Genomic DNA, 18302 nt, shown 5'->3' with positions numbered 1-18302 from the left:
TCCCCAAAACTGCTTTTAATACTAAAGCATGACCTAACAAATAATTGGTGTGGATAAATGTAAATGTCCATTAAAGTAAGTGCCTGTGACAGGTGTAAAAGTAAAACTGGTCTGATAACTATTTTCTTCAAATCTGAATGAATTCAATACGGAAATGCACAGTCTGGGAGGGATGAAAGAGTTTAGTTCTTCCTTAACTTCCTTAAGAGGCAGTGATACTTCATCATTCAGATGGTCTTCATACTTTCAATTTGTAGTCCCTTACTTCAAAAAAGGAACATTTTACACACTGTAAGGTAAAAGTGTTACTGACGGTAGAAAGTCTCAGTTGATGCATCACATTACTTTCTGGCTAGTTAAAAATTGCATCCTTGAAAATATTTGTCTTCCATTAAAAAGTCAAGAAATACTAGCCCTGTAATAAAATAGTAATAATAATAATTTACAAAAAGCCTTATGCCTAAAAGTTTTGATTAATGTAAAAGCTTTGTTATATAACAGAATCAACTAAAATATGAATTATTTTGTAAATGTCCATATAAGTAAATTATTCATATAAAAAGCACCCTTATATAAAATCAATATAACATGATGAGTTTTTAAGATAGAAAAAAATTATTAAATATTTAATAATTTTAAATATTAAAATTTGGGCCTGTTTATTAGAGGGCCGAATAGTAAGAAATTATTGTACCTTTTAACACAAGTATCAGTAGATATTCATTGCAAAGGAGAGCATTATCAGGATAGTCTTGGAGAGCTATAAAACTGGATTTTAGAGTTAGATTTAGAACCAATCTTTGGTTCTACTATCTGCTAGATTTTGTGTCCTATAAAATCAGGTCTGTGATGCTTAACTACAGTAGTAATTGTGGGGTTATAAAGGGTTTAGCATAGTGCCTGGAGGTTAGTAAGCTCTCAACTAGTAGCTGTTATCAAACTGGATTAGTCTCGTTGTGATATTTGAGCTGGGTTTTAAGAATATGTAAGATTTTGAAAGGAAAGGCATGTGCTAGTATGACATTCTAGGCAAGGAGAATTATAGGAACAAAGGTGAGAAGTAGTTGGGTCAGATAGAGTAGAAAAATGTGAACACAAGTTTGAGTTGGTGAAGTGGGGCCACACAATGTCAGGTCTTGAAAGTCAGAAAGAGAAGTCTGGCATCAGGACTTTAGGCAAAGGGAGAATTTGCAAATATTGAAAAAAGAAAGTATGATGAGGTCAAATTATTTGAGGAAGATTAACCTGGTAGCAATAGGCAAGATAGTCTGGGGAGAGAAGAGAATGGGCTTGGGAAGACTAGCAACAATATGAGATAATAATACGCTAAAATAATACAGGGCAATGAAAACTGAAAGGAAGAATTAAAATATACTGTAATTGCTGAAAGTTATTTTAAGGTTGTTTTGACTACTTCAACTACAATAGCACTTGCTATCATTTAATGAAAACGTCACATAACGTCTGTCACACAGAAAATGTGTTTCAAGTGTCACCTTAATCTTTAAAACAACTCCTGAGTCAAATTATCCCTATTTTTAAAGATAAGAAAACTGAAGCTTAGAAACGTCATATCACAATGCAGTTCACTTCAGAATATTTTACATGATTTATAATAATGGTATGATTATTTGGTTGTATGTTTCTACCACACAATTGGAATTTTCAAAAGGGCAATCTCCTTACTACACCATTTTATCATTCGCATCCTGAAGATAAGAATGCTACAGAATAGTGCATTCAGCAAATGTTTAGATGGACTGACAGGTAGAAAAATAGATGGATGCTTCAAAACTTACATAGCTAATAGGTGAGGAACAAGAATTCAAATCTGGGTTGTTTGTCCCAAAGATATATATTAACTACCACTACTCTTTCTGTGCCTGCAAGATAAAATATAAGAGAAAAGGAGAATCATGATCCAAAGGACATAACCACAGAAACATCGTTATCTACAGCAGCATTTTCCAAAAACATATTTTCCATATGGCATAATTACTTGTATTGAAGCCAATTATTCCATATACCTTTGAGAGGCCTGGATGCTTATGATAAACCATATTTGGCTAAGGTTGATGGTGGAACACTGAGCAGAAGAATCCAAGTGAAAGCTGTGTCACACAGATCTTTTTAAACACAGATCAGCATGTATTTTTTAAGCTGTGGTATCCACAGATCATGCTGGCAACTTCAGATTCTTGAAGTTTTCTTTTTTTTTTTTTAACAGTTCTCTTTCAATATATTTTGGAAAAGATGAGAACCTATGGTATAAAACAATGTTCAAATATAAGCAATCAATGCGATTAACTTAATATCCAAAATATGACTGTATAGATATATTTCTCAAGAAAGGAGAGTAAGGATACATGTATTTTATTATATAAAATCATTATTCTCTCAAAATGTCCATCGACAGAGGAGTGGATCAAGAAGATGTGGTGCACATACACATATACACAATGGAATATTTTCATTAAAAGGAATGAAATACTGGCAACATGGATGGACCTAGAAATTATCATGCTAAGTGAAGTCAGCCATACAATGAGACACCAACATCCAATGCTTTCACTGACATGTGGAATCTGAAAAAAGGACAGACTGAACTTCTTTGCAGAACATGTGCTGACTCACAGACATTGAAAAACTTATGGTCTCCGGAGGAGACAGTTTGGGGGGTGGGGGGATGTGCTTGGGTTATGGGATGGAAATCCTGTGAAATTGGATTGGTAGGATCATTATACAACTACAGATGTGATAAATCCTTTTGAGTAATTAAAAAAAAAAGTTAGACAGTAAAATATACAAGTGTATGATGATTACAGTGAAAGAATGTTCACTTGAAGTCTGTATCATATTATGACCTAATGAGAGCAGCTTATATTTCTAAAATACACCTTGGCCCCAGATCATCTTAGTGTGGTGATAAATACTGTGAAAATAATTTACTTTTTTGTATTTTTATTTTCAGACCTGTAAGTTTGGGAATTTTTAATGGGATATAATCAAAGGCAGAGGATATTAATTTGGGGGCCCATGCCTCCCAAAGGGAAGGCATCACCCTTGAAAGGATTCAGTTTAATTTGGGCAACTTAAAAAAAATTAGGACAACTTCCCCTTCAGATTCTTTAAGGAAACTATGTCTACTGCACAAAAGACAACCTACTGGACTAAGAGGTACCACAATTTGTGGCGCTTATATAGTTCCATGTAGATGCCAGACTGATATACAAAAGAACACTGGGACAATTTATGCCTTTAAAGTGTTTGCAACTGAGTTGATAGAGGAAAAAAGATATATAAAGTAGTAATAGAAGAGGTTGTGATTTTTGTGGTAGGTACATCCTATAGGAGCTCCAATGAGATCTGAACCAAAATCTATGGGAATGAGTGGCCAGGGAAAGTACTTAACTGAGGTGACTAGGAAAGAACAGGAGGAGAAAACCAGTTCAGAAAAATTAAAATTAAAAAAAAAAAGTGTGAGAGAGGACACAGGGGTGAAGGCAAGAAACCTAGACTCAGTGTGACATTACTTCATTACTTGATATTTTTTGAATTAATGTAATTTTAAGCAATGCCTTAATAAGAAGAAACTAACTTCTTCACTTAGGTAGGGACTGAAAGGATCTCTTTGCATCTACTTGAGAAATGTGAGGCTGTAATAAACCAACCCTTTTCCACACCAGCTCTGCTGCCTTTGTGCTTTTTCCCCTCTGCACAAGAGGAATGAGCACATGTTTGTAATGCTTACTCTTCAACAGCAAAACAGTTTTTATTCACCCTTCAGTAGAGTGCACAGCCTGTAGAGTCATTAGAGATCCAAGAAGATACTTACTCTTAGATCTTGAGCTTTCCCTGGAACTCTTGGTAACCCATTCACCAGAGCAGCATAAGGCAGTGGTGAAGAGCTAAGACTCTACAGTGAGCTGGGCCCCATTTAAAACACAGTTTGGTGAGTTCCCTTATGGCACAACAGGTTAAGGATCTGGCATTGTACTTCAGTGGTTCAGGTCTTCACTGTGATGTGGGTTTGATCCCTGGCCTGGAAACTTCCACATCTTACAGGCATGGCCAACAAATAATAATAAATATTTTAAAAAGAGGAAAAACACCCCACAGTTAGCCACTTTTCATCTTTTGAGTTTTAGGAAAATCTCCTCTTTCTCTTTTCTTCAGTTTCCTCATCTGTAAAATGGGGAATATATCTGACTCATGAAATTATGGATAAATAAATGAATTAATATGTGCAAAGCAATTAGACCATCACTTGATATATGGTAAGTGTTCCAATGTTAGCCAACAATTAAAGTATATTTTTATTCTAGGAAAGTAAGCATTTACTATATGCATGGTACTCATCATTCCAAAGATAAGGCAGTGGGTATAATTCCAACATACCGAAGTTGATTTTGTACAATGTACTAGACTTTGAGCTTATGAAGATACAGTACTTGCTTATGAGGAGTTTTAGTCTATTTCATAGTGCTCACTGCTATCAGACTTGCTAATGTATTTAGTCCAAGAAAAGAATTCCCTTTGACTTGCAGGAGGATGTTGACAAAGCAGTGAAGGCCGCAAGACAAGCTTTTCAGATCGGCTCTCCATGGCGTACTATGGATGCTTCAGAGAGAGGACAGCTAATAAACAAACTGGCTGATTTAATTGAAAGAGATCGTCTGCTCCTGGCTGTAAGTATTAACCAATCTGGACAGGACTCAAAATCTCTAGAAAGTATTCATTGTTTGAATTGGCAAGTTATTTTGGTTTTAGTGATCACCACATACTCTCTACAAACAAACAACAACAAAAAAGACTTCTGCCATCTCTTATATATGAACGGTACCATTGACTTAGTCTCAGATTAAGTAATCTACTCTTTGACTCTAGATGATGTGAAGGTCTACGCCCAGAATAGACTCTATAGTCTAAACTTTGGCAGACTGAGTCAAATCAAATTAAACAAATTTCTTTCCTTTACTCAAGAATTGCTGAGCCTTTAACAAGGTCATATGCAGTATGAAGATCCTAGAATAATGTACTGAGTTTCTTAAACTTTACCACTGAGCTCCTTGAGTGAAAAATCTCAGGTTGTTAAAGGCACCCAGAATATTGCTTTAAAATAAGTCTTATTTATAAATAATCTAACCCACCAAGACAATCAATAAATGGCCACTTTTTCCCTTCCTGAAATGTGCATATTCAAAATAGTCTTAATTAAATGATTTTTTTTTTTTACAGGTAAAAGAGTGAAAAATAAAAAAATCCATTCCTGTCTTTATAAAATGATATTTTTTATACATGCTTTTTTAAAAACATTTCAGCAGTTATATGACTCAGGACATAAAATGGGTGGGGAAAGTGTTTCCTTGTTTTCTTCTCAAAGGGGCATCACAAGGAAGCCAATTTAACACAAAGTAACACTAATATCATATTTCAGAGTCAATTTTTATTACTTTTAGGATCTTAATTGGCAGTAAAAAAAAGGCTTACATTAGCAATTATATTAATCAAAGGCCCATTTATTACCCAAAGATTCAACATAATTCAAAGTATGCAAAAATATGAAATTAGAAGTTATATGCATTACAACATTAACCCAAATGTCCTATAAGAAGAAAGCAGGATTTCTTAAAACTTGGCTCCCCTAATTTATCTGATCTGTGGACTATAGATGTTGACTGCTTCTATCAGCATAAGATCCTAAGGGTGAAAAACAGAACAAGCATACAAAAAATCATGTTTGATTAAGTTTTTAGGTGGCATATAGTAAATGTGGAGACATAAGATTGTACAACAAATGAGGAACCGACTTAAGAGTTTATTACATGTACTTTCCTGCCCCAGCAGAACACTGGGCCCCACAGAACTCTTTAAAGTTCTACTTAAGAAAAGGAGGAAAAGAAGAGATAAGTCATCCTAAAACCATTAGGGCACTAGACTAGAAAACGTTGAACTTTACATTCTGACCATTCAAGTAATAATTATTATATTAGTGGCCAAAGTGAGTGTTTCATAATTCAAAATTTTGCCGAATAGGATCTCCCATTGTGAACCCGACTAGCACCCATTAAGATGCAGTTCAATCCCTGGCCCCACTCAGAGGGTTGAGGATCTGGCATTGCCATGACCTGCGGTGTAGGTCAAAGATGTAGCTCAGATCTGGCACTGCTGTAACTGTGGTGTAGGCTGGCAGCTGCAGCTCTAATTCAACCCCTAGCCTGGGAACTTTCATATGCAAGTACGGCCCTAAAAAGCAAAAAAAAAAAAAAAAAAAAAAAAGCAAAGTTTTGTTGAAGAAAACTCATGGATTACAAAAAAAAAAAAAAAAAAATCCAGGGGTCACTTAAGTTTGTATGAGTTGACTGGTTATATCCACATGGAATATAAAAATAAAAATGATTATTGAGGCATTATTAATGGTCACTAGCAGTAAATTGTCCGTCATAATTGTATTATACAATAAGTGAAATCTTATTGGACCTCTGATCTGACCAAGCAAACTGGGTGTCATTCTCACAAGCTGTATGTATCAAATTGTGACAAATTCCCAGAAAGCTCGCTCACTAGGGGACATTCAGATTGAGGTAGAAGGAGCACTAGGGTTTAGAAACCAAAACCTTAACTAACATTTCTACCCAGATCTTGCTATATCCCTAAGTAAGTGTGATCTTAGGTGAGTCATTTTAACTCATTTTTCAGTCATTTTTTCTTTATAAAAGAAGGTTAGACAAAATTGCTTTCAGGAGTTCCTCTACTTTCAAAATTCTCTAGCACACCACTACTCAAAATATTGACTATTTATCAATTGAAAACGTCTATGGAAATTTAGATTTGGGATGCGTTCTCTTTTTCAGACAATGGAGTCAATGAATGGTGGAAAACTATTTTCCAATGCATATCTGATGGATTTAGGAGGCTGCATAAGAACACTGCGCTACTGTGCTGGCTGGGCTGACAAGATCCATGGCCGCACAATACCGATGGGTGAGTAGCTTTGGGAAGCCACCAGGGGTGAGGGTAGGGGTGAGGAAATTACTGTAGAGATGAAAAATTCCAAACTCTCCTTTTTAAAGATGTCAACCAAAAGGGGCAAAATTATTTTCTTCTTGACTTTGAGACAGTGCAGTTCTGAACCTGAAAGTTCTGCTAAGATTTATCACATGGCTTTTAAAATTGTTTCACCATAATCATGCAGAAGATAACACCATAGGTTATTTAGAGAATGTTAAAGTAAGAACATTTATATGCCCCCCAATTACTGATTTAAGGTAGTTGTCTCTCTAAGGGCTCAAACTTTTCAAAGTTGGCCTCTGAAATTATTTATTTGGGTTTTATTCCAATGGTGACATTTATATCCTTTCTATAATATAATTATTTAAGCCTCTTTGTATATTCCAGTATGAGTCACCTATGGTCATCTGTGCCTGGTCTAACTCAGAAGAGTTCAGCAGATTAAACAAACCAATTCCCACATTTGTTTCAAATAGTTTCAAAAAAAAGATGGAGCTGTGTTTATAGCCCAATTTAAGAATCTGTGTGAGGGAATGTATATGTCTTTTAGTATTTTAATAGAGTATGCACATAATGGGATAAGAATATGAAAAAGATCAATTTGAAGAACATTATGAGAATTTAATTCATATAAACTTACTAGGGCAATACAATACCCTCCAGGACTGGCCTTGATGTGCATTTCCCATCTAACTGGAACATCTAGCAGGTCAGGAGTGATAGCCAGGAAGTGAAAAGGGGAGAGTGAGATCATGCTGGGACCAAGTACTGTGGCTATTTTAGAAAATTTTACTTTACCCTTTGACAAACTGGGAGGAGCCATTTAAAGTATAAATAGATCTTGATAAGGAGCTTTCTGCTATGATAGCCACGAAGCTTTTTGAGGGACTAGAACAGAACAAAACACAAAGCACAATGCAACCTCGGGATGAGCACATCAAACCTAAGAGCCATAAGAAGCAAGCAAACCCAGATTGAAAAGAAATGTCTTTTATTTCTGACTTTTTTTTCCATAGATTAAGAGTTTGTTTTTATTGTTTGGTAGCAGATAGAGAAATTTTTAGAACAAGTCAGTAGGAAAAGCCTATCACTAATAGGGACATATTTTTTAATTCTACTAGCTTTTTGTTTTTGGTTTTGGTTTTGGTTTTTTAGGGCTGCACTGGTGGCATATAGAGGTTCCCAGGCTAGGGGTCAAATCAGAGCTATAGCCGCCAGCCTATGCCAGAGCCACAGCAACGTGGGATCTGAGCCACATCTGCAACCTACACCACAGATCACGGCAACACCAAATCCTTAACCCACCGAGCAGGGCCAGGGATCAAACCTGTGTCCTCATGGATGCTAGTTGGGTTCCTTAACCACTGAGCCATGATGGGAACTCCTAATTCTACTAGTTTTTAATTTTACTATTTTTTAAATTATATCATGTACCTTAAAAAATTACTCATAGAATTTGAAGCTTTCAGAAACAGAACTCTAACAGTATCTTTCTTAGCCACACACCTTTTATTTTCTTTCTCATGAAAGAAAGAAAAATTTGAAAATATGTGAGATTTAGAAGGTAGCCCTCCTATAAGATCAGGTATACAATAAATATCATTCAGGTTTCTTCTAATTTTGCATCACTGCTTTGACCTAACTCAGTTTTATAGTTCCTCTCATTTCAAATTACTATTCGAGGACTCAGTTTTTCATTTTATAAATAGTTGGAGGAAGGTTCTTTTTTTTCCCTTGCACATCAGCTCCCAAACCACCATTCTGTGAATATCAAGCACATTTATCTATAAATGATTATGTGTTTTATTTTCCAGATGGAAACTTTTTCACTTATACAAGAAGTGAGCCTATTGGAGTGTGTGGCCAGATCATTCCTGTAAGTTGTTCTCTTGTATACTTTTCAGTCTTAAAAATAAAATGAATTCTAAATCTATTTTATTTGGTAATGAAGTGTTCTTGGCCACAAATGAATGCTTAAAGTATCTGCTACATGTGGAGCAAACTGTAATTGTTGAACTTGGATCTCTGTACTGTACCCTTTTGGTATAAACTAAGTAGTCTAGAAATATATCTATATTCTGGCATCTCTCTCAAGTATGTTTCACTATTACAACATCATCAAGCCTTTTACTTTATGGTTTGTTTTTTAAAAAGCTGTAGTACATACTCTGTTTAAGACCCATGTTTTACATGTACATAGCAAAGTGGTCACTGCTAGTACTTCTGCTGCAAGACGTCAATCGTTTCAGTGAAGCATAGAATGGCCTACCACTCTCCAACACTTTCCATTTTCTCATTGGAACCTCTCATCATGGAGAATAGTAGCAACCAAAGTGTTCAAATCCAGAATGAAATTTCTTAATTAAATGGAAGAAACTGTGCCAGAGGCATTTGGAACAGAGTATGGAATATATCCAACTTTTAGATAAGAGGCTTTGATACTCCAAGTTCCTCTTAGAGAAAGCAGCATTTTTAAGCAGAATCATGAAGATTTACCTTTAAGTCCAACAAATAGGAAACTACCAATAATTCCACTTAAACTGACATAGTAAAAAAGTCAAACAAAAAGACAGTAAAATGTCCTGATGTTCTTAGATGAGGAACTGGGAATGACTTATCTTCTGGTCTAGAGATTGAAATGTATACATACTGACATTTTGAATGTCTGTTATCAGCATTTACAGATGATGATATCATGTACAAATCACATATCACTTTCTGAGTTCACATGGCTGTGACTGAGCTGAGCTTTGAACCAAGCTGTCAGCCCTAGACCCTAGACTTCTTTGTCTTTATCAAGATATTTCTCTTGTAAATAAATATTACTAAATATTATTATGGTAAATAGTAACATATAAAGATCTATAGGGAGGGAGGAATAATTATACTTTTTAAACACTTACAATTTGCAATACATGTAATAGTAAGGCTTGATTTTTAAAGCATTCAGTAATTTTTTTTCTCCTGGTAGAAAAAGAACTCAATACAACTGAATTTGGTAGTTTTATGACTTTCTCCTGCTCTCTTCCTGTATCTAGTTCCTCTGGAGTTATTTAGTATTTATGAGTTGCTCTTCACAACGAACTTAATTAGAATATACCAGATGATTAAACAAAACTACTACAATTCTTACTTAACATCTACAGGAAGTGTATAATGTGGAAGTTAGATTAACAAATGCAGCTTGCATCAATACAAAGACTCTATTGTTATATATTGCTTTCCAGTGGAATTTCCCGTTGGTCATGCTCATTTGGAAGATAGGGCCTGCCCTTAGCTGTGGAAACACAGTGGTTGTCAAACCAGCTGAGCAAACCCCTCTCACTGCTCTTCATGTGGCATCTTTAATAAAAGAGGTAAGTTTCCTAAATCAGAATATGTGCAAGAACGCAGGAGTTCTAATTTACAATAGGAAGACCTCATCTGGTGCTACTATAAACTACATCATCTGCCAATGACTCCTGACACATTAAGCATGCCTGCTGACTGGGATTTCTGGCAGTCAACCCAAATGAACTTCTGCCCAAAGGAAGATAGGAAGGCAGACTCAAAAGCTTAAGTCAAATAGTAGTCTTATGATCACTTTTTAATTTCTTTTGCCCAACATTCATGAATGCAAATTCATGCTGAAATTTAAATGATTTTCTTTCATATATTGAAATGCAGGTTGGTTTATAACTGCCACTAATAGCCTAGAAAGTCTGCAGATTTGTTTAAACTAGTCTATCTGAAAGTTGGAGGCCTCTGAGCTAATAATGCTTGCTTGTGGCAACTGGGCTACATTATTTCTAAACACATTTACCCATAAGAGAATCTGTATATATTCTCTTTTCTATTATAGTTTCCTCTGCATTTACTTTCTTGCTCAAAAACTGGCAAAAAGCACATAAAATTTAGTTTCTTCATCTATCTAGATTGTTTTAACTTTTTCTTGCATTTTATTTTTCATCTTTCATACCTTAGCAAAATTTGAAAAATAGGCTTTAATCACTAGAAATTTAAAATTTAGAAAATCTGAACTCACATCTTAAAAATATTCTTCACTTCAAATTTAAAATAGGCAAAAGAGGAGTTCCCATCATGGCTCAGTGGTTAAGGAATCGACTAGCATCCATGAGGATGCGGGTTCGATCCCTGGCCTTGCTTAGTGGGTTACAGATCTGGTGTTGCTGTGGCTGTGGCGTAGGCCCTAAGCTTTCAACAGGTAAAAACTGAAAATGTGAGAAGCTAAAAATCCTTTAGCTTCTCATTTTTGCTGAATAGACAATAAATGCATTGTTTTCATTCTATGTAATTTATTAAACACTTTTACACACTCTTTTGGGTTACTATTATGAAACTTGAGATGGCAATCATTTGAGCACTGATCCATGAAAGTCAAACATGGACTTACTCTGAGGAGACCTCAATAATGCAAACTTTGAAGTTAATTTAAGTGAGCTAAGAAATGAAATAAGAAGAATAGATAATAATAAAAACACTTTGATGAATCTTTCTTTGTAGAAAAACTCATAAGTTTAGCATAAAGAGGTAGCTTTGATCTTATACTATCCTCTTTTTTCCAAAGAATTAAATGATGTTTTGTTTAACTATTTTACTTGTTATGTTTTAGGCAGGATTTCCTCCTGGAGTAGTAAATATTGTTCCCGGTTATGGGCCTACCGCAGGGGCAGCCATTTCTTCTCACATGGATGTAGACAAAGTGGCCTTCACGGGATCTACACAGGTAATACCATTTACTCAGGCCAGTAGCTAAGAATGTCTGCATCTTCAGCAGTCAGAAGCATGTTTTATATTACTGTTTTTAAGCTGACATTTCCTTAAAACAAAAGTTCGCTTGATGATTTGTTCCTTATTCTAGGCCTCACACATGTTTATAGAACATAAGCAGATGTCATGGAGATGAAATGAAATACCTATCACAAACTCAGAAGGATTGGAGTAAACTCTTTTCAGTGTGTTATTACTTTCCCTGACAAGAAATATGGCTGACTAGACCTTGTCAGATGATTAGTAAGGTTTATGACAGAAAATATAAATTAAGCCACAGTGATTTGTATGAATGAATTTAATTTATCCTGTAGATTAAGAAAATCAAGTAGCAGAACCTCACCCTTAGCTCCTTATTTGGGACTCTCTCTTCCCTGAACATTCTAAAAGGGAGCCAGCAGTTCAGCTTCCCTGATCCAACCTAACTTTTCTGCCTCACTGGCTCCAGGCCAACTATCCAGAAGGTTAAAGAACAGGACCCCAACTGTGGATACTTCAAGGAGAGGCACAAAGGAGAGAAGGGAGAGAGAGGGGAAGAGAGAGAGAGCAAGAGACAGAGAAAGAGAGAAAGAGCGAGAGAAGAGAGAGCCATCTAGAAGGTAGAGTTTGGGAGAACAGTGGTGATTTACTATTATTGCAAGCAAAAAAAAAAAAAAAAAAATGGTGAAATCCTACTGTATCAAGCAAAAAAAAATCCTTAAGTCATTCTATTAGATTATGTGACATTGTTAGATGTTCAGTGCAAAATATAATGCTGGCCTCTTACAGTATAGAGGATAAAGAATGAGGTTAGCAGAGGAGTTCCCATCATGGCTCAACAAAAACAAATCTGACTAGCATCCATGAAGATGCAGGTTTGATCCCTGGCCTTGCTCAGTGGGTGAAGGATCTGGTGTTACTGTGAGATGTGGTGTAGGTCACAGATGTGGCTCAGATCTGACCTGACTTAGACCCCTCTTGTAAAGCTGCTGAGACAAATAAGAAACAAAGAAGGCTGCAAAAAAATACTAAGATTTTTACTAAGATTTGTTGTTACGGCGTTCACAGAAAAGAACAGTGATATCTAAGTGGTCTGGGTGTTGAAAAATGGTTACTTTTTTTACTTTCTGGAGACTTAAAAAGAAGAAAGAACATTCTAGATAAGGAAGAAAGGCTAATTTGATTATCTTATACTCCATATTATCCACTCCAATATAAAGAAACATTTACATAGAGAATTAAAATGGTAGCAAATCAAACTTTATTTGTCTTGGTTTTTTTTTTTTTCTATTTTTATTTGGCCTTGTCCATGGCATGTGGAAGTTCCCAGGCCAGGAATCAAACCTGCACCACAGCAGCAACCCCAGCTGCTGCAGACAACACCAAATCCTTAATCTGCTGCATCACAAGAGAACTCCTTTCTTGATCTTTTTAAAACTAGATAAATACATACATTTTCTTATTTTTTTATAGTTATAGAATTGAAAAAGTTTACATTCTACAAACCCTTAGTTGAGGTAGAAGAAAGGAACTCCACATTCAGGAGTCTGTGAACAAAACAATTGGGAATGTTTGAGACACAGCAATAAATTAAAAATGGTGAAGTCACAGGTTGAAATCATAGCAGAGGAGGTAAAACAGGAAGGTACAAATTCCCCAGCTTTCCCCAATAGGGACTCCAGGTACAGTTTCTGCTCTAGATCCTAAATACTTCTCTAGTTTGTCTGGGCCAGAGGCTACTGTTCCTTGATCCCATCTCCAGTATCACCGCTTGTTTGTCTTGGCTCATTCCTGAGTCCCTACAGCATTTGGGGGACACTTTACCTGCTCCCTTCCCCAAAATAATTTTATATATTAGAAGACTAGGAAACATATGGGTTCAAATTCTAACTCTACCCCTCCTGGCAGTGTATCTTCCAAATTTAAGTAACCTTGCTAAATTTGAGTTTCTTTATATGTAAAGTGGGAATAATAATATCTACCTTATTGGAGTTTCCATGGTGATTCAGTTGTAATGAACCTGACTAGTATCCATGAGGATGCAAGTTCAAACCCTGGCCTTGCTCAGTGGGTTAAGGATCTGGCGTTTCCACGAGCTGTTATGTAGGTCACAGACATGGCTCAGATCCTGCGTTGCTATGGCTGTGGCATAAGCCAGCAGCTACAGCTCTGACTAGACTGTTAGCCTGGGAACTTCCATATGCTGCAGGTTCAGTCCTACAAAAAACAAAACAAAACAAAACAAAACAATCTACCTTACTGAGTTACAGAATAAAACTGAATGAGCTAATGAGTAGTAAAACATTTAGCATCCTATACAGTGCTCACTAAATGGCATGATTATTGTTATGTTCTATATGCATTTCCATTTCCTTGTTTCTTCCCTTACTCTTTAATTTTCCACACTTAGTTCAGAAGGCATGAGGAAAGAGGTCCCCTCTTCATATAATATTTCTCAGTCTCTGCACCATTTCTTCCTGATTATTCCATGTATCTTCTCAGTCCTCCAGGCTTTTGCCCATGCACAGCCACACCTGCTATAATGAGGCTCTCACCACCCACCATCTCTATGGCTTTCTCTGTAGTCCCAGGGGCATTCTAAATAAGAATTTTCTATCTGTGCACCCATTGTCCATGATGTATAATTATGATAGCCCTTGCTCCCTGCTTTGTCATGAACCTCTCTCCTTACTGTTCTCAAAGACAGTTTCACTTGTTCTTATCTCTAGAAACCAGTACAGTAACTACTTCTGATTGAGTGTTAAAGAATTAAGTATGACTAAGTTGATTTTAGAAGCCATACAGGAAAAAAAAATCAGTCTTTCTGGGTCCTCTTTTAACTTTAAGCTTGTTGCTTAGCAGATAGTAGTGAACTTGCCAAATGCCATGAAAGATGCAAGCAATGGATTTTATGTTTTGTGGTTCATGGTAGTAGCCACTGTCGTTATAAAAATGTTTCTAGCAACATAAGAACTCTCATGTCTCTTTAAATTTGTCTAAAATAGAATTGAACCCACACTGTGCAGGATGTGATATATTAGAACATTTTCATGAGCATTTGCTACTTCTGGACAGTGCCACAATATTATGGAACATAATGTTTAACTCAGTCTTAATAGTTTTTACATTTTCTTCACTGAAGACATCTTCGAGAAAAATAATGAACTTTTACTTTTTTTCAAGTGAGGAAACAAAATCACAGGGCAAAAACTGATGCTTCCTTATTTTGTCTTTAGCTAGACCTTTGAGAAAACTCATGCAAACCTTTTATTTGCCATCTGAACTTGCAAGAAGCAAGGTCTAATATTCCTTGTATTTCTAATAATTCTTCATGCTAATTCTGTTGACATTTGTAACTTCTAGAAAAATGCCTCTGATCTTTCTCCCAAGACAAAAATTATCTACCTTAAAAAGTTTCTCCAATAAAACTTTCTAAGCTAAAAAAGGGAAAAAAAGATGCAGAAAGAATCTGGAGAACTCAAAGGGAGAAAGGCAAAGAATATTATCTAGAAAATAGAAAATTCTTAATCATCTTAAACAAAAATTCAGTTATTGAATGTGGCCATAAGAAACATGTTGTGGAAGGAAAATGGAATATAAAAGAAATTTCATTCAGAGTTTCCCTACTGCCAGTCTATTTTAGTTTATTTTTATTACCCTACATTTAAGGGTTTGAGCTAGTGCATGAAATTTTTAACTAAGCTAAAAATATGTTTAATTAGTGCTTTACTCTGTAATGTACAGCAGCAGTCGGTTAAATAATCACATAAAATTTAAACACACACTCAGCAAGCACCTATTTATCTTTTATTCAGTCAGGATAGAAATTTTATTAAAGTGTGAAATGGTGAGTAAGAAAAGAAATCTGGAGAATAAAAGAAGCAAGATAAATGAGTCATCTTGTAAAAAGAAAAGCAAAGATCATTTTAGTGTACTGAGACTTCAATAAAAGTAATAAAGGAGAAATAGTTATATAACAGGTCAGATTTTAGAGATGAAAAATATATAAACAACTACAGAAAGTTATCTTGATGAGAAGCGATCCACAAAGGAAAAAAAAAAAAAAGAAAACCACTTATTTCTCTGAAGAGAGTCAACTAGCATTAAAGAAGAAGCCAGAACAGTAGGATTCCAGCTAACTGAAGAAGCAGCCCAGAGCACAGATTCAATTTCTCTTTTTTGGGGGAAGGAGGGGGATTTATATTCTCCTCTTTAAAAATTTTTTTATAATGACTTTTATTTTTTTCCATTATAGCTGATTTAGTGTTCTGTCAATTTTCTACTGCACAGCAATATGACCCAGTCACACATACATGCATACATTCTTTTTTTTTTCACATTATCAATTTACTCCACTGTTTAGAAGTGTGCAAGAGAGCAGGGCGGCAGGGGGATGAAGGGGGCTATCGGTTAATCAGCAGTTAACCATTACTGACAATGCTAAGAAAAGATATGTAATGATAGGACATTGTCACTGCTACCAGGGAGGTGACATGAGTTTGAGAAACTGATTATGTATGCAAATGATACAATCCGAGGGGACTCTGAAGAGTCCTCATGAGGACTCTACTGCAGATGAGAGGAAGAAAGGGTTGTGTCTGCCTTCAGTCATCATAACTTCAAAGAGAGGCTAAGATATGAGCTGGATCCCAAGGAAGGGTGGGGTGGAGGAAATCCAAGTTGGGGTGGTTGGGGCGGGCTTATTCGAAGCAGAGAGATGAGATTCTGGGAGTGCTGAATATGCCAATTTGTCTGGATAGTTTTCTGGATTTCAGTAGGGGAAGAAAAGTCAAAATAGATAAGTTATGGTTGGATCATTTGTCAGAAATGATCAGAAGAAAGATGAAGTTCTGATTAAAATGAAAACTAACCTCCACATACATCAAGATCATGTATATCTAGATCACCTGTCATGTTCAGAATCTGTTCTTGTGAGTTTTTCTGATTCATCATATGGTTATGCTTGGATGGAGGAGCCTTTGATATATGAAGGTGCCAAATCTAGAAAAATGCTATTTAACATTTCTCCCTAATGAAATGTAACTATGGCACAAACATGGTGTAAATTTAAAGTGCTAGGGAAACCTGCCTTCATGAGGGAGGATTAAGCCTCCTCCTTTGTAATGCTCCACTTCAGGTTGGCAAAATGATCAAAGAAGCTGCCGGGAAAAGCAATCTGAAGAGGGTGACCCTGGAACTCGGTGGAAAGAGTCCTTGCATTGTGTTTGCAGATGCTGACTGTGAGTAAAAGCCACTCTGCTCACTTCTTACCCTTCATCCTTTTTTGGTGTCTAGTAATACCATACAGTGAAGGGTTTGCTTCTAACGTCCACATGTAAGGCATACTTGATTAAGAATCCAAAACTACTCTTAAAAATCTCTTAAATTGTCCTAAAATTACAACACCTAAATAAGTCCAACACAGACACAGTTCCTTCCTGGTCTGGAATAGACTGCTGTTTTCTCAAACTGAACTCCAGAGAAACTATTTTGCACTTAGGAACCATAATGTATTTTCTTAAATTCCACACTTTAAATATGGACATCACTTTAAACTGGATGAGATAATCTCAGACATATTGGACTAAACCAGCTGGAAAGACAGCAAGTTGCAAATCTGTTATCTCCCTTTCCTCTGGGTCACGCATTCACTTAATGAAATGGCCAGGGGAAAAGGACACATACTAGTTAAGTAATTTCTCTCTCTCCCTCTCTCTCTCTCTCTCTTTTTTTTTTTTTTTTTTTTTTTTTTGGCGCTAGTTGAATTTACATGTATTACATATATCTACTTATGATATAACGCCACTTAACAATATCCTATGTTCATTCTGATTATTTTATCAAGTAGAATCCCACAATTATTTCCTAAATTGAAGTCAGTTCATAGAAAAAGAAACTCAACTGTTTCTTTAATAGCTGCATTATTGGTTTGCGGCATTAAACACAAACCACAGAGGGCTGATAGAATTGGCCTCTGTTGTGATTATGATTTTACCTGAAGCTTTTCAAAGCACACTTCCTTATTATGTATTCTACAAACAAGATTTCTGATTTTACTAAGCTTTTCTATAAACTGCTTTCACTACAACTTAAGCAGATATGCTTAGTGTCCAAAATAAAGATAACAATATCCAATTGCTACAATGTTAAACCTTCCGCATTTAGAAAATTAAAACGTAAAGAAAACTTTCTTCTGGTTGTTCAGCATCTACTAATAAAGCAAACTATTTACTCCTTTTAAGACCTTGTAACCATCTCAAATAAAAAGATGAAGAATACTTTAAAGGCCTATGTGAAATAATATGGCACAACTTAGATAAATTTGTAAAATGTTTTCTATAGAATAGGGTTGTAAGGTAGATGGGCAATTTTGAATATCAGTGTTTTTTTGGAAATTTTGTGGGGTTTTGTATTTTTTTAAGAAATTATCACTTTTTCTATCAATCAGGTTATCTAAGAATGTTTTTAAATACTTATGTAAGGGTTACTTTACATTTTCTTTATCATTTAGTTAAAACCTGGGGCCTGAAAGAAATATTCAC

The 18302-nt window shown here is 35.6% G+C and overlaps 1 protein-coding gene across 1 annotated transcript in view; it reads left to right on the top strand.

Annotated features, from left to right (window-relative positions):
* ALDH1A1 (aldehyde dehydrogenase 1 family member A1) overlaps positions 1 to 18302 on the top strand; it is a 53996-nt gene that overhangs the window by 18138 nt on the left and 17556 nt on the right. The window contains exons 3-8 of the mRNA XM_021064911.1: positions 4548 to 4688; positions 6855 to 6984; positions 8826 to 8887; positions 10239 to 10367; positions 11624 to 11737; positions 16898 to 17000. Coding sequence (XP_020920570.1) covers positions 4548 to 4688; positions 6855 to 6984; positions 8826 to 8887; positions 10239 to 10367; positions 11624 to 11737; positions 16898 to 17000 — 679 coding nt within the window. The remainder of the gene's footprint in view (positions 1 to 4547; positions 4689 to 6854; positions 6985 to 8825; positions 8888 to 10238; positions 10368 to 11623; positions 11738 to 16897; positions 17001 to 18302) is intronic.

The sequence above is a fragment of the Sus scrofa genome, chromosome 1 (assembly GCF_000003025.6).
Source record: "Sus scrofa isolate TJ Tabasco breed Duroc chromosome 1, Sscrofa11.1, whole genome shotgun sequence".
NCBI classification, from domain to species: domain Eukaryota; kingdom Metazoa; phylum Chordata; class Mammalia; order Artiodactyla; family Suidae; genus Sus; species Sus scrofa.
This window is presented reverse-complemented; position numbering and strand designations above follow the sequence as displayed.